Source organism: Asterias amurensis, chromosome 22 (assembly GCF_032118995.1).
Source record: "Asterias amurensis chromosome 22, ASM3211899v1".
NCBI lineage: Eukaryota > Metazoa > Echinodermata > Asteroidea > Forcipulatida > Asteriidae > Asterias > Asterias amurensis.
In genome coordinates, this window is record NC_092669.1 from 1688980 (window position 1) to 1714215 (window position 25236).

General features: G+C 39.3%; 2 protein-coding genes across 2 annotated transcripts in view; both read left to right on the plus strand.

Moving 5' to 3' along the window:
- Positions 1 to 10313, plus strand: part of LOC139953632 (low-density lipoprotein receptor-related protein 6-like) — a 39452-nt gene extending 29139 nt beyond the window's left edge. The window contains exons 10-23 of the mRNA XM_071953125.1: positions 486 to 712; positions 1156 to 1337; positions 1953 to 2156; positions 2394 to 2534; positions 2743 to 2948; positions 3774 to 3979; positions 4137 to 4327; positions 4635 to 4835; positions 5272 to 5397; positions 5881 to 6003; positions 6147 to 6374; positions 7058 to 7309; positions 7853 to 8120; positions 8674 to 10313. Of these exons, the coding sequence (XP_071809226.1) occupies positions 486 to 712; positions 1156 to 1337; positions 1953 to 2156; positions 2394 to 2534; positions 2743 to 2948; positions 3774 to 3979; positions 4137 to 4327; positions 4635 to 4835; positions 5272 to 5397; positions 5881 to 6003; positions 6147 to 6374; positions 7058 to 7309; positions 7853 to 8120; positions 8674 to 8983 (2865 nt within the window). The 3' untranslated portion in view covers positions 8984 to 10313. The remainder of the gene's footprint in view (positions 1 to 485; positions 713 to 1155; positions 1338 to 1952; positions 2157 to 2393; positions 2535 to 2742; positions 2949 to 3773; positions 3980 to 4136; positions 4328 to 4634; positions 4836 to 5271; positions 5398 to 5880; positions 6004 to 6146; positions 6375 to 7057; positions 7310 to 7852; positions 8121 to 8673) is intronic.
- A 3383-nt stretch (positions 10314 to 13696) lies between these two features.
- On the plus strand, positions 13697 to 24807 carry LOC139953894 (1-aminocyclopropane-1-carboxylate synthase-like protein 1). Its single transcript, XM_071953493.1, has 13 exons — positions 13697 to 13941; positions 14066 to 14125; positions 15234 to 15371; positions 15878 to 15944; positions 16069 to 16166; positions 16649 to 16726; positions 17722 to 17822; positions 18844 to 18985; positions 19306 to 19447; positions 19954 to 20096; positions 22197 to 22350; positions 22539 to 22664; positions 23056 to 24807. The coding sequence occupies exons 1-13, from the start codon at positions 13801 to 13803 to the stop codon at positions 23190 to 23192; spliced, it is 1527 nt and encodes a 508-aa protein (XP_071809594.1). The 5' UTR covers positions 13697 to 13800; the 3' UTR covers positions 23193 to 24807.
- Positions 24808 to 25236: the final 429 nt, after the last annotated feature.

Genomic DNA, 25236 nt, shown 5'->3' on the forward strand with positions numbered 1-25236 from the left:
TGTAGCAGAATGTCTTTCCTCGCAACAAAATTTGAGTATGGAACCCCTATGAATCAATGTATGTTACATTGTTTCTTCACTGGTAAACCCAGGCATGATATTCTACAAACTTTAGTCTGATTTCCGATTTGTTTGTCCTTGGAAAAAAAATCAGAAAAATGGCGATTTAATATAGCCAGACAAATGTATCAAACCATCCTTATGAACAAGTAGTTCAGCCCTTTTGCTCAAAATAATTTTCCTACTATTTCACAAGAACCAACCACCACGCCCGTAAACCGTTCTTACTATTAAAGACATTTCTTCGCATGGCAAACAAAATCAGTTGACACCATTCTTAGATTGAGCCCAGGTTAGAATTTGTAGGACTCGCATTTGTTTTGTTGAAGTCGGATAATGATGATGGTGAGATGTTTGTATAAAAAATAAATAAAAAAGTAAACAAAAAACATTGAATTATTTTATTCTTTGTTTGTTTTCTCCAGACTATCAGTCGAGCATTCCTCAACGGCAGTGGAGTCGAGAACGTGATCGAGTTCGGCCTGAACTTCCCTGAGGGTATGGCTATTGACTGGGTCGCCCACAACATCTACTTCTCGGACACGCTGACCAACCGGATTGAGGTGGCCAGGCTGGATGGCTCAGCTAGACGTGTCTTAGTGTGGGAGGGGCTGCAGGCACCGCGCTCCATTGCCCTACACCCAGCTGAGGGGTAAGTGAAACCTTTGCCAATGCTGTACATTATCTTGATTCAAAGAGTGTAAACACTCAATTCTTTAAGCTGAAGTTTACAGGTCAGGTTAGACTTCAGCGGAACTGACCAAGGTCCAATTTCATAAAACTACTGCTTAGCATTTTTGTTTTGCTGAGCAGAAAATTAGTGGGCACCAGTTGTAACACTGTGCATTTTATGTAATTTTGGCTGTTACCCAGTATTTGCTAAGGAAAATTTGTCTCTGCTTATTATTTTTGTGCTTACATGCTTTATGAAATTGAACCCATGTCTTGATTCAAAAGCACAAAATTTACAAGATAGCAAAATTTTCTTTCTGTAAAACTGCCCTCCATATTGTCCGGTCAGCCGCAAATAAATGTTTTACCTTATCTTGATTCAAAGAGTGTAACCCTATATTATTCTCACCTCGAATTCCTCAGGTACATGTACTGGTCTGACTTCAGCGGTCAGTCACAGATCGAGCGGGCCTACATGGACGGCACTCATCGCAAGGTGATATACAAAGGTGGACGAGCCAACGGGCTGACCATTGACTACATGGAGAAACGATTGTATTGGACATCGTTGGACACCAACACCATAGAATCAGCAGACTTGTATGGTAAGATACAGTGTTATATCGTGTAGTGAAGGATAGATGCACTGTGCCAGCCAGCAGTCTGTCTTGTGGTGAATGCATCTTTATAGTAGACAGTCAACCCATCTACCGTCTGACCGTTCAATATCACCCAGTGTGGTTTTGAAGGATAGATGCACTGTGCTAGCGAGCAGTCTGTCTTGTGGTGAACGCATCTTTATAGTAGACAGTCAACCCTCCTACTGTCTGACCGTTCAATATCACCCACTGTGGTTTTGAAGGATAGATGCACTGTGCTCGCCAGCAATCTTGTCATGAATGTGCCTACACAGTACACAGTCAACCCTCCTACAGTCTGTCCATTCAATATAATCCACTGTCGTTTTGAATTATTGACAAACTATGCCAGCCCGCACTGTGATATCATGTGGTGAATACATCTACACAGTACACACATGTATCAAGTTTCTGATTGATATGCTCCACACAAATCACATTTTTACAGTGTGCAGTAAGCGCAACATTCTGTGGTTAGCAGTGCCATTAAGTTGGGCTCATTACCATCCACATCTGACAAAAATTAATTGTTTGATTCAATGCAAAAAACTAATTGTTATTGGTACTATTTTTACATACCAGGTGGAAACCGTCAGCGAGTCATCCCAGACGAGCTCCCCCATCCATTCGGACTGACCCAGTACCAGGATTACATCTACTGGGCCGATTGGAGCACTCAGAGTATCGAACGAGCCAACAAGACCAACGGTCAGAACCGGACTCTCATCCAAGACGGCTTGGAATACGTACTCGATATACTCGTCTTTCACTCGTCTCGGCAGTCTGGTAAGAGACACTCCCGTCGGCCGGGTCACACAGGCCTCGATAACGAAATTGAGAATCATTTTACCAGTTTTGTTATTTGATCAAAATTTTTCAGAAAATGTTGAATTTGATCACATACTCTGAACACGATTTAATGTTTTGCTAATATTCGCTGTTTGTTTATAATAGTAAGGTCTATTACCAAAACCGTAGAAAAAGTTGTGATGTCGAGTGTTTTTTTTTTTTTTTTTTTTACAGGATGGAACGAGTGCGCAATTGACAACGGCGGCTGCCAATACCTCTGCCTATCCCACCCAAATGACACCACGGGAGATTGGGACTACGTCTGTGAGTGCCCGACACACTACACTCTCAACGAAGACCTACTCACTTGCACACGTAAGCATTTGAAACTTTTACAAATCCATGTTGGTAGCTCAGCTGATACTTTCCTAGGTTTTCTGGAACACCCCACATTTATCAAACTAAAATGGCCAATTAATTTCTGTGTTTTCCACACAAAAGATTTCCCATATTTTCCCAGTTTTTCCGGTACACCCCACATATTTCTAACTACATTTTCCCGTTTTTTCCCATTTCTCCACAGCACCAGATACATTCCTACTCTTCAGCCAGAAGAATACCATCAGTCGCATGGTGGTCGACTACAAACTCAGTCCAGACGTGGTGCTGCCCATCTACAGCTCACGCAAGTACACTCGCGCCATCGAGTACGACGCAGCAGAGAAACGCGTATACTGGATAGACGGACGGGCCAAGACCATACGGAGATCCTATGACAACGGCGTCCAGGTATGTTCAGTTTGTACTAAATTAATTGCAAAATTAATTGGGGAACAAAAAAATTCCAATTGTCGTTTCATAATGGAATGTTCTTATCAGTCCTGAATTTTTGTTTAGTTCAAGGCCCAATTTCATAGAGCTGCTAAGCAAAAATATTTGCTTAGCATGAAATTTCTTTTTTGATAAAAACAGGATTACCAACAAAATTTCTGTTTGTTGCGTATTGCTTGTTACTAGTAATCAGCTGTTGTTTGCTTATCCTGAAAATCACATGGAAATTTGGTTGGTAATCCTGTTGTTGTCAAGGAAGAAATTTTATGCTAAGCAAATTTTCGTGCTTAGCAGCTCTATGAAATTGGGTCCTGGTCATAAACCACAAGAGAAACTGACTGGGTAAATTTTTATAAAGTTTGGGTTGTACACAGACAATGGTACTTGAATTTGCAACTTCCGGATTATAGCCCATTTCATACTTCCTGCGAAATGCTTTGTGTGAAGTGAATTTTCTTGCTTCACAATATTGCCCAAACAGAGCATACCGATTATTGAGTCACAGAAATTTTCTTCAAATTCGCATTTGCAGGAAGAATCAACCAGGCTTTACGTGCCGGGTACTCTACCAACTGAGCTGTGTAGTCCTTACGTCCCTGTTTGGTCAATAACTTTGTTCATGGTTGCCTGCCAGTTGGACGAGATTCTACCTGTCCCTGCCATGCAGCCAGGGATCACACCCAAGTTTACAGCACATTTTATTTTTAGTTTATTTCACACACATGATGTTTCTATAACCAGGTCCAATATAACCAAGTCCAATATAATCTGCTATTTCCCCAGCCTGAGGTCTTTATACCCAACTACGGTGAGCAGCAAGTCTTTAGTCCGTATGACATGGCCATCGATCCATACACCCGTACCTTATTCTGGACGTGCTCGGAGACCAACATGATCAACATCACTCGCCTGGATGGCACTCCAGTCGGCGTAGTCAAAGGAGACGATAACCAGAAACCCAGAGCAATTGCTTTGATTCCAGAAAAAGGGTAAGCAACTTTGCCAAACTAAAGAGTTGCGTTCTCCCGAACCACTCTTAAAATTGGTGGGTTAACAAGTATTTGATTAATTCCTCAAATGAGTGCATCATTTTCAAAATTTAAATTTTCAGTTTATTAATTCATTTAAAAATTCCTTCACTGACAGTTTGATGTTCTGGACCAATGTCGTCCGAACCCAGCACAAGATCGAGCGAGCGTCTTATGACGGCACGGAGCACACCGTCCTGTTCGGTGACGGCCTAGGGGAGCTTGGACCTATCACCACCGACTCAGCCAGCGAGACGCTCTTCTGGGTCGACACCCTACTCAAGAGAATTGAAAGTGCTCATATATCTGGTACGTTGGTCAACCATGAATTGCTTCCCTGCATCTAGTACAAACAGTTGTTAACTATGTAAATTTGCACAGAATAATTCTGCTTGACCGAAACAGGGAATTTTTTATTTTTTTATATTTTTATTTATTTTTTAATATTATGCAATTCGCCAGACACACAAGGCCTGAAGGCCCCAAGGTGTACAAGCTCTAAAACAGCAAGTTGGCTGCGTGTTTCTCTTGCTAAAGGGCAGCAAAGTTATTTTGAGTAAACCATTGTTAGCTTCTCCGCACCTATAAATTTTTAATTCTCTGTCCACAATTTCAGGGTCGGATCGCCGTACCTTAGTTGAAGAACACATCCTATATCCGATCGGCCTGGCAGTCCTTGGGGACTTCCTGTACTGGGTAGACAAACAGGCTGAGATCATCGCAAGGGTAAATAAATACACCGGTGATGGCTGGGAGAGGATTCAAGGGGAGACAAGCTATCTGACGGACATCCAAGCTGTCGGAATGCCACTTCAAGGTAAGAACTCCCCCTCCTAGGCACAATTTCATGAAGCCTGTAAGCACAAAAAAACTTGCTTAGCACAAAAAGCTTTTGCTAAGCAAAAGTAGGATACCAGCCAGAACACTAAACAGTTACCATCGCTGCGATTGGTTCCCCGGTAATTTTTTGCTTAGCCAAGAAATTCACAAGCTTTTGCTGTGGCTGCTGCTAAGACAGCCTTTGCTTCTACATGGGTATCAAGCCGTAGCCGTATACGCTATTTTGGAAACGGCCTCAGACCCGTTTCAAATTGGAAAGGGGTAATCTGGGACAAATCTTAAAGATAAGGGGCACCAAGGCCAAGAGCAAGGTTCAACAGAAGTCGTCGTTCGGTAACTCCAGTCTTCAACTCCAACGTTTCTACAACTTCCTGGACAGACTTTGATTTCCATTTTGCTTTGTTGGTTTACAGCTGATCATCCATGCGTGGGAGATAACGGTGGGTGCTCGCACATCTGCATCGCCATGGGCGACGGCCAATCACGCTGCTCCTGTCCTCTGGATCTCGTCCTGCAAGATGATGAAAGCACTTGCGGAGGTAAGTCAAATGATTCGGTTGACTTGTAAAACCTAAAAGGTAGGGTCATAGTTGGTAAATACTCAAACAATGAATGACCATAAAAACGACAAATAAGGTCCGACATGCGTGCGCATATCTTGGCGCGCCGGGCAGAGTTGTGCAGAAAGGCATTGGAGAGCCCCCACGTGTTCTTGCTCACACTTGCGTCGTGGGCAAAGCCTACTGGATTGATCTATTGGTATCTGCTGACCCCTCACAAAATGTGGTTGGAATCAAAATTCGCGTGAAAATTCAATGACAGCTTTTTTACTGTTTTCTTAGCAAGTAGAAAATGTATATAATTCTTCTAAAACTTTCACATAATGGTCTTCATGGTATCTTTCTTGTATTTATTTTGTTCATAAATCAGCGTTAACACCAATTTGTAAAGCACTGATCTTCAGAATCAAAAGTGTTTGAGATGACATTGTAATCGACTCGTTGCCATTTTCCTTGATATAGATCCGCCCACCTGCTCTACCAAGGAATTCACCTGCGTGTCTGATAATAACCTTTGCGTACCGTTGTCATGGCGATGCGACACCGATTACGATTGCGACGATCACAGTGACGAGGAGGATTGTCGTAAGTTTAACAAAAAAATCACTTTTTTTTTTACTTTTTTTCTTTGACAAATATTTTGTTTACATTTTATTTTTTGAATATTGTTACTTTTTCTTGCATGTTAAGTTATTTAATATTTTTATTTGTATTAATATTTTTCTCAGCCTACTGCAACAAGAATCAATTCCGTTGCGAGAATGGACAGTGCATCGATCTGATCCTACGCTGCAATGCCAAGAACGACTGCCTGGACGACACGGACGAGAAGTTTTGCACCGCCCCGTGTAAGCCGAGCCAGTTCAAGTGTGATAACAACCAGTGTGTTGATAAGATGAACCCTGAGTGCGATGGTGTTACGGACTGCAACGATAGCAGCGATGAAAAGAACTGTGGTAAGTGTACCCAACATCTATCGGTTTTTGGTGGGGTGTTGTGACCGAGCGGGATGTGGGTGCAAATCCCGGTCGTGACACTTATGTCCTGAGTAAGACACTTTACTATAATTGCTTTTATCCATCGAGGGGTAAAATGGGTACCTGTGAGGGCAGAGATGGTTTCTGTGAATAAAAGCTTGGAGCGCGGTAACTTGCAGCACCGGTTGTCAACTTCCCAGGGACCCTTTCGGTTCAGAAAAAAAAAAAAGTTCACAAATTTACAAATAACTTACAGGATTTACAGAAGGCAATGGTGAAAGACTTCTCTTGAAATATTATTCCATGAAATGCTTTACTTTTTGAGAAAACAGCAAAACAATAAAAATTCTCGTTAACGAGAATTACGGATTTATTTTAAACACATGTCATGACACGGCGAATCGCGCGGAAACAAGGGTGGGGTTTTCCGTTGTTTTCTCTCGACTCCGATGATCGATTGAGCCTAAATTTTCACAGGTTTGTTATTTGATATTGAAGTTGTGGTACACAAAGTGTGGGCTTTGGACAACACTGTTTACCGGAAGGGTCTACTGGCTTTAAGGCCCAGTGACCAGGGGTAATAATTTTTGAAGTGCTTTATACAGAAGCCCTTTGATGCTCTATATTTTTATTATTATTGTGTTTTTTTCTTGGTCCTGTAGATGTAGACCCAGAGGAGCCAGGCGTGGTCAGCAAACCTCAGGAGATGTCCGGAGCGGTCATCGGGAGCATCGTTGCTCTCATCTTCATCGTCTTCATCGCTATCGGACTGGTCATCATCTGGAGACACTGTCGCTGTCCAGCCCAGCCTGGAGCCAGTAACGCTAGAGGGGTGACCGATAACGGTCAGTACTCCACTGTGTTGATGGTCAACCAGCTGGGAGGGAGGGACTCATCTAACAAGTATCTTTCAGGTTAGTTAACTATTTGATTTGAACGAGTTAGGGGCCTCCCAGAATAGTCAATGTTAAAACAAAATTTGTGTTTTTTTAATATCAAAATTATACTCGTCCACCCCAAAAGGTGGAAGTGCACTGATTTCAGCACATATCTTAGGGTCTGAATCCAATGTTCATTATTTTCCTCAGCTATGACTCTCACCCCTGATTTAAAAAATATTTGTATCTTGTTTTCTGATATCTAAACCCTTTCATGCCCAAATTATTTTAGTGATAAATTGATCATATGGACACATTAATTGTTTACTCTTTTTTTTGTAAAAGGTGACCCCCAAAAAAACAAGGGAACAATAGCACCCTCAAGAGTCCTCTTTCACATTCTAAAAATTGTATGTCTGTGCGATCTTTAATTTTTCTTTCACAATTATATTTTTGAAAGGGTTTAAAGCGGCCACTAGCGACCGGCTGCTACATGAAAGAGTTACAAAATTCCAGGCTAAGCTCATATTATATGAATTGTTTGATTAATATTTAATGTGTACCATCTTGGCATAACAGGTGCAGCACGCTGCAGCAACTTAAAGTCCACCAACCTCCACAGCTGCACTAACGGCAAGAGCAGCAGCAGCAGCTGCGGCGGTCTCTTCGAGCGAGCCCACCCTACCGGGGCATCGTCCTGCAGCTCTGAGATGATGAGTGTCTCGGGGAACAGCAACTACCCGAAGGAGACGTTGAACCCACCCCCAAGTCCGGTCACCGATCGGTCGCAGTGCATGGCAGATTTGTATTACTCACCGCAAAGTCCAACTGCCAGTAGATCGTATAGGTAAGGTTTTTCTCTTGTAGGTGTACTTTGATAACCCTCCTACTGTGTGACCAATTAATATCATCCACTGTTTTTGAATGGTTTGCACTATGCCGGCGGCCTGCAAATTGGTATCATAAGGTAAATGAATCAAAACAGCACACAGTCAACCCTCTCACAGTGTGACCAATTGATATCATCCACTGTTTTTGAATAGTTTGCACAATGCCCGCATCCTGCATACTGATATCATAACGTAAATGAATCAAAACATCACACAGTCAACCCTCTCACCGTGTGACCACTTAATATCATCCATGGTATTGAATGATAGATGCACAATGCCGGCCATATTACAGGGTGAGCGCTTCTACACAGTACACAGTCAACCCTTCTACTCTGCGACCATTTAATATCATCCATGGTTTTGATATCATGTTGAGAGAGCAAATAAAGCGATGATTAAATCTTTATCGCTGTTTAATTGGTACTTGCTGTGGCTAGTGGAACACCAAGTAAGCCCTACAACACCAAATTGTGCACCTTTTAATTGATATTTTATTGATATTCACAGACATTATAAAATGCGGAACATCCCACCACCTCCAACGCCATGCAGCACAGACGTCTGTGAGGACAGTGAACCCTACGTCAAAACGCCACACCACCAAAAACATCATGCAACGCGGCGGAAACGGGGTAACAAATACTACACTAATGTAACAAACTTTGATATAACGTACGAACCAGAACCCTATCCTCCGCCTCCAACGCCAATCATGTCGGATAATAACTACGAGAGTTGTCCGCCGTCACCGTCCACGGAAAGGAGCTTTTTCAATCCGTACCCGCCGCCCCCGTCACCCGCCACAGACTCGACGTGATGCTGGATTAAAAAGCGTCACCCATGGGTTCCTCACGTCAGGGTTGGTACGTTTCGTGGACTGGATTCGCATACAATGCCAATGCTTTGTTGTTCACCTGCAGTTGCGCATTCATCTGAGGGCGCTGTTCGGATGATCACTATGAATGCCCTTTGATGGATTGGAAGGAAACTTTTGACAACGCCAAAACTTGGAAAAGTTCCTGTTATATTCTGAGGGGAAGGTTGTATTTCTAACAGTTGCACCGGTTTGTATTTTTGGGTCAGTACTTTATAAACCATTCAAAAATGCCTCAGACAGTTTCGCTATTCCAATTGGTGGAGAGCGCGTCACGTGGGTGTGTATAAACCTTTGTTTATGACCAGTAAAAAGTGTTGACACATGGGCGTGACTAGCGAGCTTGCACCTGTGCTCATAAGAAAGTTTCTTCAATCCTATTTGTCGAGAGCAACGGCTGAAACAGTTGTGCCACATCATTTTTGATATGGTGGACACGTTACTAGGGCATTCATTGGTTAGGGTAAATTTGTCTGTTGATACTCCAACCAAATATTGCACTCCTATAGTGTCCGCCATTCTCAAAAAGGCAAATTGAGGGAGCCGTTCATAAAATACCTTCGTTTACGCAAAGTCAGTTTGGGCTGTATCCTTGGAGTATGGAGAATTTTTGGTTAATAACAGTCAGCAAAAAAGAATTTTCACAGGGAACAAAAAAATGAACTAGTTTTTAAACTAATTTTTAGTGTTTGAAACATTTCTCTGCAACTAAGGTATTGAGCATTGGTGTATCATCCTTTCCCCCGAAAATTAGATCATGAACAGTCTAGGTCAATAATTTGTTTTTTTTAATCTTTAAGAATTAATATTTTTGTTTGTATATAGAACCTCTTTTTGTTACGTTAACTATTTATACCTCAACGAAATATATATTTTTTATTATATTTGAGTTTTGATTTTGTTGTTGCGCAGAACGGGGGCGCTGATAGCCTCGCAGATTGGGTGCGTTGTAAACGATCATGAATTCATGTTAAATTGTGGTGTTACCTCATTGTGTTTTTTTTCCCACAAAATGTATTCAATTTGATATCCAGTACTTTTTAAAAGCTCAAGCACTGACCTCTTGATATGACCTCTTGATATGACCTTTGACCTAGACTGTTCATGTTTTATACTTAACACGAAACGTACACACATCAAGTATTTTTTAACTTCCCCCCATAATTGTAACATAATAATGTAAATATATTTTAAACAGAGTTAAAAGATATCGAATATTATATTTAAAGACGTTAGAAGGAACAGCGCAGAGAAGTTATAGCAACCCCCCCCCCCCCAAAAAAAAAAAATCATCTGCGATTGTTTTTTATGTTTTTTTTACAGGCACTTTTTGCAAAAACTTCTGACCAAATAAACATTTTATGTATTCAAGTAAACAATTCCGAGCCAAATTTTTGTCGATTTTTTTGTCTGCTGAGGGGGGGCCTTTCCAAAAACATTCAGTTTTTTCCCCGAAAGACTAAATAAATACTACCGGTATACATTTTTACTTCCAAATGGTGTCTCTGAATGGTTAACACATTATTACTTATTACCAGTACGGTCTCATACTTTCATTCTGTAATGTAACAAACTACAAAGTTATGAAATCTTCTGTATTTTTTTTGGAAAGAACAATCATGCCAGTACTGAAAAAAATAATTGATTATAACGGAGGCTACGCTTTGTAGCCCTCTCTCATTTGCGTTGAAGCTCTCAAAAATAACGATAGGTTGGTCGGAGGTGAAGCTTACTCTTTAACCTTTAACCTCTTGAAAATCATGCTTGAAAATTTAAAATAATCATCAGTTTTGACACTTACGGACAAGTCAATGGTCCCCAACATCATATCTAGGTGGGTTCATTTAATCAAACAAAGAAAGGTACTATTTTTCTTTTCTTTTTTTCATCTCATTTATTTACTTTTTAATTTTTTTTATTGTATTCTTTTGTACCCTCTATTTATTGATGTTTGTTCACATTTTTTATTACATCCATCACAATTTTGGTTGTGCCATATCACATTTTAACAATTATTTTTTTGTTAAACATCTTGGAAATCTTTCTGATGCCTAAATAAATCAACGAATATTAACAACTTGTTTTCAGAGACAATTAATCAATATTGTCCATTTTGATTAATTGTTAGCCAAAGTACTGAAAACTTATTAATTTCAATCTCACAGGGTCCATATTGTTGGAATGTCTCCCTTTTTTATATGTCTTGGTTTTCTTCTGTTAAGTTCACCTATTAAGACAATCTTGAAGTCTGTCCCAGTATCTTAGAAGGGCTCATTGGAAGTTGGTAAGCACAAATAAAATTATTCGCTAAGCTCAGTTAGCAGAAACAGATCACAAGCGAAACGCCTAAACATGTATCACACATTAATGTTTCAGCAGCCGATTTCACAAAACGCTAGGATTAATCTTATCTGGAGTTAGAACGAGTAAACCGTCCTAACTTAGGATGGGTTCAGTGCGTCCTAACGTCTTCGGATACAGAATTTAACTCATCCTAAGTCCTAAGATTAACTCTAAGTTTAGAAAGAGTTTGATGAAATCGACGGCAGGGCCCAATTTCATGGCTCTGCTTACCGCGGAATTCTGCGCTTACGTATCATAGAATTGTGTGCCTCAAGGGTTCCGTAAGCGCAGAACTCTGTGGTAAGCAGAGCCATGAAATTGGGCCCTGGTGCCTGCCCTTTTCCTTATTAAGCAATACTGTTCTACTTACCAGCTTTGTTAGAATGGCCCCAGTTTCCCGGTGAAGTTGAAACAAACAGAATTTGAGTTGGGTTATTATCGTTTACAGATCATGTACTTAAAGCTATCTGTAAAGGTTGTATCCCAATGGTGACTGTGGCTACGACTGTTGCCAAGGACTTTCTACACTTCAACACATGATGACGTGAAAATCTAGCCATAGCCGACTCAGGTTGTATTCATTTTAGTGGCTTGGCTCATAGCAACATCCTTAGAAGCAGCCGTAGCCGTAGTCGCCTATTGGGACACGGTTGAAATAATTACATGTAGTTGTGTTTGTGTACTTAAACGCTAGACAGTACAGTTATTTATGTTAACATTACCACTTATTACCATTGCTATTACCGCTGCCATTGTTTATTGTTATTTTGTTTTTGTTTTTTTTCTTCTGTTAATTCGGAGGTCTTGGGTGCATTTTGTCCGCAGTAACAAGAAGTTGTTTCATGTTGATTACTATGGCCCTTCTCAAAACCACGGCTCCGGCTTTGGCTCAGGCTCGCTTGGCCCAGGCTCAGGCTGTTGTTTTGACAACTGCGCGTGCTTTGCGTACACGCCCAAGGAAAGGGGCCTGAGGACAAATCCAAAGCCGAAGCCGTGGTTTCGAAAAGGGCCACTGTTTACTATGTTAATTAAACAACAGAGAAACAGGTTTTGATTATTTTGCCAAAAATTCACCCTTGTTTTTCAGACGGCTAATGAGCACATAGAAGTATTGCTTGAGACAAATCAAAACACATAAGTTGGAGCTGTAGTGTTTGTGCTGTGCGGCTTCTTGGAACAGGATCTTGTATCAATGGAGATTTGTATAACATGAATGTAAAATAGTCTGAAAAAAGTATCAAATTTGTGATTAAACGATTTATACATTTTGTACAAATGTGAAAACGAAGATAGTTGTGTGTTTTTGTTTTTTTATTGTGAGGAAGAAGTTTGTTTGACACTGCTCTAGAATTGCAAAGGTTGTGGGTTCAAATCCCACCCGAGTAATATGCCTGTGATTTTTTTCACAGAACTCGGGGTAAAAGTACTGAGTATACAGTGCTATAAACACACATCGGTGCATAGGGGTTTTAAACCAAAATGAATATTTTTTATCCCTTATGCAAAGTTAACATCTATTAAAGAAGTTTGTTTCTGATGGACTTAAGAAGTTGATTTACCAGGGAGACCTCTTGGGAAACCTCTGTGGAAACCTTTTGGGAAAACCTTTTGGGAAACCTTTTGGGAAACCTTTTGGGAAACCTTTTGGGGAAACCTTTTATGGGAAACCTTTTGGGAAACCTTTTGGGAAACCTTTTGGGAAACCTAGCTTTGTTATAATGACAAATTCTCGCCCAAATGCTTTCCCGACAATCTCCGATTGTTTTTTGATCTTATTAGGGTACAATCATTATTGGATATGAGTTAACCTCACATGCCTCAGGGAGGGGGTATTTTGGGCTACTTGCCCCAAAACACTGGTATATTAACTGTTTGTCCAGCTCAAAGATTTCCCAATTGTGATTTGGGCCTAATAGGCAATAAAGCTCGAGTAAACACAGCAGGAAAACTTGACAAGCACAGAAAAGTGTTGTAACCACCAAAATTACTTTTTGTTGTGACTGGTGCCCCTCTCGTATTTTTTGTCTGCAAATAAATTAGCCAAGCAGTTTTTTCTGCTTAATAGTTATATGAAAATGGGCCCTGCCTGAGCACAGACAGCAATTGCAAAAATAAATTAAAATTTATTTCAGCCGCTCGTCCAAATGGGGAAAAAAATCCAGCCTCTTGAGGGCGCTATACAGATAGGTTCACGTCGTTCTCGTGCGTCGGAGGGGGATGAGCAAGAAGAAGAAAAATCCCGTACAGAATAGTGTTCTAGAAATGCAAAGACGCGGGGATGTTTATATATTTCATACTGGGGGTGTTGCGGTTTGTTGCCGCACGCATATGTCAAAACTGGTCAAAAACCTCGTCAAATTCTCAAAGTTTTGCAACTTTGTGGCTTATTTTTTAACAACGAAACGGACGATAGAAGAATGGAGAAAAATCTGCCTGCGGGAGCCCCTCCAAAGTGGTTGGGAAGTCGAGGTGAAGAGTTAAAGAACATTGTTTCTTTGCTGGGAGAGGGATTTGTGAAATGCCAAGCGAATTTGTACAACGCCGAAACAAACCCAGACGTGAGTACTCAAATAAAAAGGTCCGTTCCACTATCCTCTTTCGCTATCGTGGAGACGGTAGTGGATCGAACCTCACGTGGTTTGAATGTTTTTCCCACTAGTTTTCTTTTTTGCTTAATTTCAGGGATGTATCAATCTTGGAACAGCTGAAAATCGACTCGTTTTTGAACTTCTTAAGAAACAGGTGAGTCAGAGTTTTTAAAACTTAGGCCAAATAAAAACAATTAAAAAACAGTTGATCGTCCCCCGCCTGCAACCTTTTTCTTTTGGGGATAACTTTCCGTATGGCGCCACCACTTTTTCACTCAGTTTTACAAAAAAGGGATATATCAATCAGGTAAATTAGATACTATATTATTTTATTTCGAATGAAAAAGTGGTGGCGCCATACGGAAACTTTTCCTCTTTTTGATTTGTTGTTTAAAAAAAATCTATCCTTTCAAAAAGACTGGCCTAGCCCTAGGCCTAGGGACTTTTCCCGAATCTAAACCGGATGCTTTCAAACCCGTGTAACCGTCTGTTTCATAAAACAAAATTTAAAAAATGCCTACCAGTCCAGCAAATCTTGTTAGTGTAAATAATCCGACCCTGTTAACAAATAGTAAAATAAGTTTGCGGTGGGTTCAAACTGAAGAATTGGTGACCTGTTTGATTTGAAATACTAAGCGACCATCTTAGAAAAAGAAAAAAAAGGCCCTCAACCTAGGTCATCCTCCTATTTTTGGAAAAATCGGGACGATCTGTTTTTTTTATATATTTATTAGGCCTTATAAAAGTGAGACTTTTTTTTCTTCCTTTTTTCGCTGGTGATTTTTCCCGTATATGTTGGGATACACCAAGTGAGGATACTGGTCTTCTCACTTGGTGTATCTGACACTTGGTGTACCCACAAAATAAATTTGAACTCAGTTGGTTGTCGAAGTTGCAAAATAATATTGGAAGAAATAACACCCTTGTTACACGAAGTTGTGTTCTTTCAGATGCTTGATTACGAGACCACAAAATCTAATTCTGAGGTCTCGAAATCAAATTCAAATATTTTAGTGGAAAACTACTTTCTCAAAAACTATGTTACCTCAGAGGGAGCGGTTTCTCACAATTTTGTATACTATCATTATCTCTCCATTGATCGCTAACAAGTAAGTTTTTATGCTAACAATTGTTTTGCGCAATTAGCATTAGTGTCCACTGACTTTAAAGAAATTATGAAAAAGACTATCCACGTGTACATGTATTTAAAAAAACACCTTTGTTTCCTAAATTTATAATATTTATTATATTTTTTTTTAAAGATAAACAAATTAAATGTCCATTGGGAGGACTACATGTTTACCTACAACGATATGAGCGGGCGTCCGGACTTGAAAAAAGCTGTTGCTCAGTTTTTTACCAACCAGACTAAGTCACCATCGCCTGTAGACCCTTCAAAGGTACGTACTCAGGACCTACCCAAGACTCACAATTTTTGTCCAGCACTCTGAACAAAATACATTGGATCGGTTGTGTTGGTCTTTGAAAATTGTTTGAAGCCGTTTGTTATGAAATGCTAATAGTTAGACACATGTTAGGTAGATACATGTAATTTAAAAGCAGAGTATAATGATCCACACAAACATGCCTCGAAATTGCACGTTTGTACTTGTACGTCCCAAAGAATCACGGTTGGCCATTTTGTGGAGTCAAAATTTTTACTCCATATAATGGCCGACCGTGTTAGTTCGCGACGTAAAAGAAAAAACGTGCAATTTCAAGGCATGTTTGTGTGGATCGTTATATTACACTTTTAAATTATCTATCAGAACCATGCATTTTATAGCAAACGGTTTCAAATGCTTTTCAAAGACCAACTCGACTGATTCAAGTCAACGTGTTTCTTTAAGAATGCTGTGGTGCGTCTGTTATATATATTAACATTATGCTCTCTCTCCCATCCTAGATGTGTGTATTCAACGGAGGTGGGCCATGCATCGAGGCCTTGATCTTTGCCATATGTGATCCGGGAGGTAGGTCAATGTTCAATTCCAGTCAGCAATATTTATTATGTGTAATGGTGTAACCATGATTGTGGCTGTCACATGGAATGTTAAATTTAATGGGAAAGTTTTTGAATGATTCTGTTGTCTTCAGATGGTGTCATGGTCGCTACCCCGTACTACGGAGGAATAAACTACGACGTCCAAGCCCGGGCCAGGGCCAAGGTTATACCTGTGCATTTCTACAGCAAGGTACCTTTGTCGGATTTCTTTTTCAGAACTTAAAGATCGATGTAGCTTTAAAGACACTGGACATCCTTGGTAATTGTCAAAGACCAGTCTTCTCACTTGGTGTATCTCAACATATATGCATAAAAAAACAAACCTGTGAAAATTTGAACTCAATTGTTGCGAGATAATAATGGAAGGAAAAACACCCTTGTCACACGAAGTTGTGTGCTTTTCGATGTTTGATTTCGAGATCTCAAAATCTAATTCTGAGGTCTCTAAATCAAATTTGTGGAAAACTACTTCTTTCTCAAAAACTACGTTACTTCAGAGGGAGTCGCTTCTCACAATGTTTTATACTATCAGCAGCTCTTTTTTATGCTAACAATTATTATCAGCAATTACCAATAGTGTCCACTGCTTTTAAGTTCTTTATCTCGATGCAAAACTAATTAACTTCTAGCAATTGTTTAGTTATATTGTGTTTATTTTGTATTTTTGTTCAGTTGGAAGCAGGACAGACGAAGCCATTTCAAATCTCAATTGCTAAGATGGAGTCTGCGTATCAAGAGAATGTAAAAAAGGTTAGAGGTCATTGTTGAGGTTAAAGCCATTGGACCCTTTCGGTAAACAGTCCAAGGCCCACACTTTGTGTACCACAACTTCTATATCAAATAACAAACCTGTGAAAATTTAGGCTCAATCGGCCATCGGAGTCGGGAGAAAACAACGGAAAAACCCACCCTTGTTTCCGCGCGTTTCGCCGTGTCATGACATGAGTTTAAAATAAATCCGTAATTCTCGTTGACGAGAATTTATATTGTTTTGCTGTTTTCTCAAAAAGTAAAGCATTTCTTGGAATAATATTTCAAGAGAAGTCTTTCACCATTGCCTTCTGTAAACCCTGTAAGTTATTTGTAAATCTGTGAACTTTTTTTTTTCTGAACCGAAAGGGTCCAATGGCTTTAAAGTTAAACATTTGTCTACTCCTTTTTTTACCATTCTTCAGTTGTAACCTACTGTAAGTAATTTGATAAACATTCTTGGTACCTTTTATCTTACTTTTTTGGGGGGTATATATGGTGAAACAACATTCTGTGTAGCCGCTCATATAAATTACAGAAATTCAGAAGGATTTCGTCCTCTAGACCAAGGGGAGACCAAGGCCAACCCTAGTTTTATGTTTGTCATGTGGAGGGAGTTTGTAAATCCTCTGAAATGTTACGCCCAGGAGGTTCAGGGGGCTTTATCCTCTAGACCAAGGGGAGACCCAGGCCCACTACCCTAGTTCTGTATTGGTGGTGATGTAGAGACTCTGTAAATCCTCTGAAATGTTACACCCAGGAGGTTCAGGGGCTTCATCCTTCAGACCAAGGGGAGACCCAGACCCACTACCCTAGTTCTGTATTGGTGGTGATGTAGAGACTCTGTAAATCCTCTGAAATGTTACACCCAGGAGGTTCAAGGGCTTCATCCTCTAGACCAAGGGGAGACCCAGCCCGGATTCCATGTTGGCTGTATTTCATTCGAAAAATAACACTGTTTTAAAATTCTCAAATAAACTTGTTCTTCACCATAGGGAGTCAAAATACGAGCTGTGTTCTTCATGAACCCCAACAACCCCCTTGGAGATGTTTGCACAAAACAAGAAGTCTTAGACCTTCTTAACTTCTGTCACAGGTATGTCTCAAAAATCTATTCACTCTTCTCAAATCTTTTAAATAGCTTGTATGATTTGTTTGTTATTAAAATGGAATTCTCATCTTTTGTTCATTGTTTGAATATTCATGGCCCATCTTATTATGCCTAATGCTTTTTTGTTACTCTGTGTGTCGAGTATAACATGTGTTCAATTAGACTGGGTCCATTTTAACCTGTGTTATATTGGACTGGTGGGTCCCTTATCGTGTCGTGTTATATTGGACTGGTCCATATATACATTGTACTAAATTATACCGGGTCTGTTAAAATCCGTCTTAAAATGAACTGTGTATTTTGACTCTTTTTTGTTATATTGGACTGGGTCCAGTATTTAAATCCTGTGTTATATTGGACTGGGTCCAATATGTGCACCATGTATTGTTTTGTTCTGACTCTGTTAAAACCTGTTATAATGAACTGTATATTTTGACTCTTTTTGTTATTATTTGTGTTATATATTGGACTGGGTCCAGTATTTAAATCCTGTGTTATATTGAAATAGGTCCAATATATGTACCATGTATTGTATTGTTCTGACTCTATTAAGACATGTGTTATAATGGACTGTGTATTTTGACTCTTTTTGTTGTTATTTGTGTTATATATTGGACTGGGTCAAGTATTTAAAACTTGGTCCATTTTAAGTATTTCAGTGTAGGAGTATTTTTTCTACAGGTATATATTTTTGTTACATTTGACTGATGGGTCCATTATATCCTATATTACAATATTGGACTAAGTCCAATATTTATTACTGTGCTATATTGGTCCGGGTCTGTCAACCGGTGTGTTTATAATTGACTGGTTATTTTGACATAATTGTATTTCTGTTGATTCTTGTATGCTTTGGACTGGTCTATTCTATAATGACCTTTCATTAATTGAAGGGACCATGAATGCTTATTTTACCTCCCGGGTCCAATATTCACTGTTTCATCGGACCGGGTCCATTAATTTTGTTTATGGGCTGTTCAGTCTGTTCAATATTAATTCATTGAAGGCATTCCTTGCATCTGATCATGAATGAGGTTTACATGAACACTATCTTCAAGGAGGGAGTTGAACATCATAGTGTCTTGAGCTTAAAGCCAGAGGAGATCCCGGACCCTCAGAGAGTTCATTTTGTCTGGTCCGCTAGCAAGGTAATAATGCCCTCCATTTGTGAAGTACAAAAAGTACCCAAACCCTCTTAACAATGTCTGCAGATTCACATTAAACTTACACCATTTGTAACATGCATTTCACTCTGTGTAAGCTCATCCCTTTAAGAACAAATTTTACCGCTTTTTCTTGAATTTTTAATTGTTAATGCCTAATGTTTCATCTCTAATTTATTGTTGTTTTGTTTTGATAATGTTTAATATATTGATCTTTGTATTGTAAAAGCTGTGATATAGTTTTACTATGAATAGCGTACCTAAATGCGTAATAATAAGAATAATGATAACTCTTATTTTCCAAGGATCTCGCCATGTCCGGAATGAGATTTGGGGTACTCCATTCCTGGAACCAAGACATACTCGACTGCGCAGTGATGTCAGCAAACTTCCACACCATACCAGTGTTCGTCCAAACATTAATGCAGCAGTTGCTTAGCGACAGAGGTAAACAAGTGATTTTTAATGTTTGTGTACCCACACACTGAGTCACCGATGTGCGGTAAAGGCACTGGACACTTTTGGTATTTACTCGAAATAATTTTTAACATAAAACTAAAACTTACTTGATAACGAGCAATGGAAAACTGTTGAAAGTATAAAACATTGTTAGAACTGTCTCCCTCTGATGTAAGGTAGTTTTTGAGAAAGACGCGATTTCTCACACAAATATTAAAAGACTTCAGGCCTGAAGACTGTTTTAGGCATCTGAAGCACACAAATTAGTGTGAACAGGTTGTTTTTTTCTTTCATTACCAAAGGTGCCCAGTGCCTTTAAGCATTGTGTACTTTGGACTTTCCCTGGTTCTGTGAAATTATCATCCATTAGGCTGATTAGGGTTCAACTGGAACCAAAGACCTTTGCCTTAACTATTTTTTGCAGTGTCAATTATAATTGTGCACTTTTTAATTAATATTTTTTTATTTTTTTTATTTGGGGTATGGGGAATCAGATTGGCTCCGTGACGTCTTCTTTCCAGAAAATAACAAGAGACTTCTAGAAGCTCACAATGCAATTAAAGATGCACTTGATGCAATTGGCTTGCCATACCTGGACAGACCGTCAGGGCTGTACATCTACGTTGATTTCAGAAAGGTAAGTGAGGCTGAGTATTTTTGGGGTAATTACTACCATCGTGGTTTTGTCTACCATCGGCAAACTGATTTTCCTTTTCCCCTCCCATGTTCTGTGTTGATGCATTCACCAAATGATATAATCATTCAAAACCAAAATGGAAGTATCGCGACCCTTTGTCGTTTAAATTTTTGTAGTGTGTGCAAATTGCGGTCGCAGAGGAGATCTTACTCTTATTTTCAATTTGTCTCCCATTTTCTTTTGGTATTGGGGTTGATTTCCTCTGTGCCCGCCTGACGCTTCGTTTTGTACTCTATTGACTCTATTTTATGTAATATGATTGTTTGTATTGCAATTTTTCACTCAATTTCTGCTTCTTTTTAACTGTTGTGTATTTTTAAACCATGTTGCTATTTCTGCTCATGTTTTTATCCTGCATTTTAATGTTTTTGTGACTCTGCAGCACTTTGAAACCGTGTTAAAGCGCTTTATAAATGCATTTAAATTGTGATTGAGCTGTTAAGAGCGCTGAATTCAAACTCTGGTGTTTCTGATCAGCAGAGTGTGGGTTTGAATCCCCAGCCATGACACTTGTGTCCTTAAGCAAGACACTAAACCATTGCTTTAAACTGTTGGTCCCGTTTGTTGTGTAACATACATAAAAGAACCCAGTGAACTTTACGAAATTACTTTTAGTAAACAGTGAAGTTCTAGTTGCTCAGATGTACAGTAGGCTAAGCTTGGGCGATATCGATTTATTTTATTCACGATATATCGCCGACAATATATCGCGATATTCGATATAATCGCGATTAATTAAATTTGACATCATCAGTCTTAAAACTCCAAGTGAAAGTTGTAGAAGAGACAGTCCCAAATCTATGGGGTATCAGCTAGCAAAAACATCGCGATATATCGCGATATATCGCGATATATCGCGATATATCGCGATATTTCGATTAAAAACAAATCCATCCGATATCGAAATCGTGTCCAAATTAATATCGCGATATTCGATAATATCGTGATATCGCCCAAGCTTACAGTAGGCCTACATTGTCATAAATGTATCTTTCTGCAACAAATGGTAGGCCTAGTGATTACAAGTTGAACAATAGTCAAACGAAGAAACATTCACCCACTCAACGATCACATCACGTTATATTATTTTGTTATGCACATGTGGAAAGGGAGAGATATCAGTATGGTAAGCCAGGCCTGATACTTCACGGAGGCAACAAAGGCGATTGCCTCCATGCCCCTGGTCAGTGCCTTGGTGCCCTTGAAATTCCCCAATAGAAATTTACAATTTCTTCATAGGGTGCCCTTTTACCAAGGAGAAAATGCCTTGGTGCCCTTGCCCTTTCAAAAACGAAGCGTACAGGCCTGGTAAGCAAGTAGGTTAATTACATTCACACATGCGTAAAGACCCTGTTATTTGGCAATTGCCATAGAAGTGTGCACTAATAAGCAGACGCACAATCGCGTCTGCGTCACGCACCCATTACCCGTGTACAAAACAGCGCAATGTTCCCTCATTTTTGCCAAACAAAATGTTAAAGCGCATACGCTTTGTGCATTTTACATATTTCATGAAAAGGGTTCATTTTTATTAGCTTGCATGGCAAGTTGAGAAGTGGTGTTCACTAGCTTGTAGTTTTTACTAGACAGTGTGTACCAGGATATGGTTAAGGGTTAGACTTAACATGGTTTCATACTACAGACTTGCGTAATTTTTCAAAACCGCAGGGGATGATGTGAATAGGTCTAATAGTAGGAGGGTTACTAAATGCTTTATAATTCTACCTTACGATCCATCTTCCATAGACTGCTGTGGACTTGTTAGGCCTCGGATAGTAATAAAGCTTCTAAGAATAGGTCTAATAGTAGGAGGGTTACTAAATGCTTTGTAATTCTACCGTACGATCCATCTTCCATAGACTGCTGTGGACTTGTTATACCTTGGATAGCAATAAAGCTTCTAAGAATAGGTCTAATAGTAGGAGGGTTACTAAATGCTTTGTAATTCTACCGTACGATCCATCTTCCATAGACTGCTGTGGACTTGTTAGACCTCGGATAGTAATAAAAACTTCTTCTGTTTATCATCTTGGTTTTCAGTTCATGTCATCTATCACTCCAGAAGCTGAATTAGCGCTTTTTCATCGTTTCATCAAGGAAGGGATATATCTAGCGCCCTCACAGGCCTTCTTCAGTGACGAATGCGGATGGTTCCGCATTGTGTTTTCTAGACCATTGATAGAAACAAAACTAGGTAAATTAAAAAAAAAAAATTGTTGATTTACATACATCAATGAAACGACTAGGCAAAATTTGGCAAACAACTTCTTGAGGGGAAATCTAGCATGATTAGCACATGAAATGTTACCTCCTAGTAAGATTTGGAAACGGTCTTTGACTTTAAACTCAAATAAATCCCAATCTCAACTTTACTACCCTCAGCAATGGATCGACTGGGCAAAGTTTGCAAACAACTTCTTGAAGAGAAATCTAACGTAGCTTCAGGTGGAGATGCAGAAGCGACAAATACACTTCTTGGCGAGGTGGACCATTTAACTGTGGCAGAAGGTACGCTTTGGTGCTGTATAGCACCCTCTATGTCATTTTGTGTCGTGACCTTGAGTATTTCAACATTGGCCCAATTTCAGGCAATTTTGCTGAGCAAAGGTTAGCAGGATACCAGTGAAAGATTGCACATGTGTTATGGTAGTTTGGCTGGTAATCTGGTAAGCATAACTTTGTTTTTTGTATTTCTGTGCTTTAAGTTGTGAAATTGGGCCTTTGGCTTAATTTCATATAGCTGCTTATGAAGAAAACATTGCTGAAGAATTTTCTGCTTAGCAAAAATAAGCAGGGTACCAGTCAGAGATGGTACATGAGGTATTTGGCTGGTAATCTTTTTCTGGTAAGCATTTTCTCTTTTTTGCTTAGCTTAAAATAATATGTTTAATCTTTTCAGGAAGCACATTGGAGAACCTTCTGTCGCAGCTCAAAACTGGAATCCAGAACTCTGATTGGCTGAAGACGAATACAGCCGACCAATGGAAAGATGAGAACCCTGAAGCATACAAAGCGTACATGGAGAACTTCAAGTAGATGTGAGTGCATGCGACTGTTACGAAGAATTTTTACACACAAATGAACGATTATGGTGAAAATTAATTTTATTATTGATGTCCACAACTACAATCAAGCCCTATTTTGGGGGCTCGGCTTACAGCCAAATTCTGCGCTTACAGTCACCATTCTCTGCAAGGGCCAAGTTTCTGTGTAATTGAAGAATGCCTAGTTAGTGGTAGGCACTGCACAAGCAAAAAATCCCTGCTTACTTGTTAGATAAGCTTGATGTTAGCGCAGAATTCCCTGCTTCTGTTTACAGTAAGCAGAGCCGTGAAATTGGGTTTTGTTGACTTTGGACTTAACTACAACATGTCAGTATTGTACAAGAAAGTTACTCCAAAGTAATTGTTTGGCGAAAGGAAACATTCTTACTATGTGAAGAATCTTTGGATATTAATTTTTATTTTATTTTTTTTCCAATTAATTTTCCATTTATTTAATTTCATCTAAACTAAAGACAATAACAGAGTGAGACATTAATAACATACGCCGAGCTTGAATCCAATATGGCATGAAATCCTGAAAGGAAGGGTACACGTTTGGTAATTGTCAAAGACAAGTTTTCTCACTTGGTGTATCCCATCATAACCATAAAAGAACAAGCCTGTGAACATTTGGGCTCAATTGGTCATCGAAGTTGCGAGAAAATTATGGGGAAAAAACCCACCCTTGTTGGACGAATGTGTGTGCTTTCAGATAAGAATAAAAGACTTCTAGCTAGAAGTCTTTTAATATTTTAGAGAGAAATTACTTCTTTCTCAAAATCTATGCTACTTCAGAGGGAGCCGTTTCTCACAATGTTTTTTACTATCAACAGCTCTCCAATGCTCGTTACCAAGTCAGTTTTTAAGTTAATATTTTTTTTTAGTAATTACCAAAGGTGTACCTTCCCTTTAACACCTTCTTATATATATATATATATATGCAGTGATTATTAATAACAATAATAATTGAACAATTTATAATATAAAACTGATTAGCCCACCAGTATTTGAAAGAGCCTTAAGTCCGATTCTAATTCTGTTTATTGACCTTGTGCTATTCTTCACATTTCTCCTTTTTTACATTTTTACTTTTTAAAATCAAACCAAACCAAATGAAAGTATGAAGTATTTACTGATTTTGGTAAGCTACTTAAAGGCAGTGGACACTATTGGTAATTACTCAAAATAATTATTGGCATAAAACCTTTCTTGGTGACGAGTAATGGGGAGAGGTTGATGGTATAAAACATGAGAAATGGCTCCCTCTGAAGTGCCATAGTTTTCAAGTAATTTTCCACGAATTTGATTTCGTGACCTCAGATTTAGAATTTGAGGTCTCGAAATCAACCATCTAAACCCACACAACTTCGTGTGACAAGGGTTATTTTTTCTTTCATTATTATCCATCGCAACTTCGATGACCATTGAGCTCAAATTTTCACAGGTTTGTTATTTTATGCATATGTTGAGATACTCCAACTGTGAAGGCTAGTCATTGACAATTACCAATAGTGTCCACTGCCTTTAAGTGTGCAAATAATGTTTATTATTGCTACTTGCAATGAAACAATAAAATTCCAATATATTTTATATTTAAAATTTGTAAATTTGTCTGATCTGCATATTCATTAATTGTTTTAATAATTGTATGCCAAGGTAAATTATGAGAGTTGATGTCACTGGCAGCCTCGGAACACAAGGTGGCAACAGACTCTCTGGGTAATTTTTCATCGATCATGTAAACAAAGCTTGCATGATTTTATGAGAGTGCAAAAGAAAACGGCAAACTCCCACAAGGGGATGTAAGAAGTATGGTGTCAAAGTGCTTGCGAAATGGTACAACCATGTTCCGGAGAAAGTTGTAGAGACCGACCAGGTCAAGATCCTATGGGACTTTAACATTCAGACCGATCATGTTATACAACGTAGGCGTCCGGATGTTGTGCTATTAGATAAGACGAAGAAGATGTGTCATCTCATTGACATAGCTGTGCCAGGTGATATAAGGGTAGCTTCGAAGGAGATGGAAAAGATCG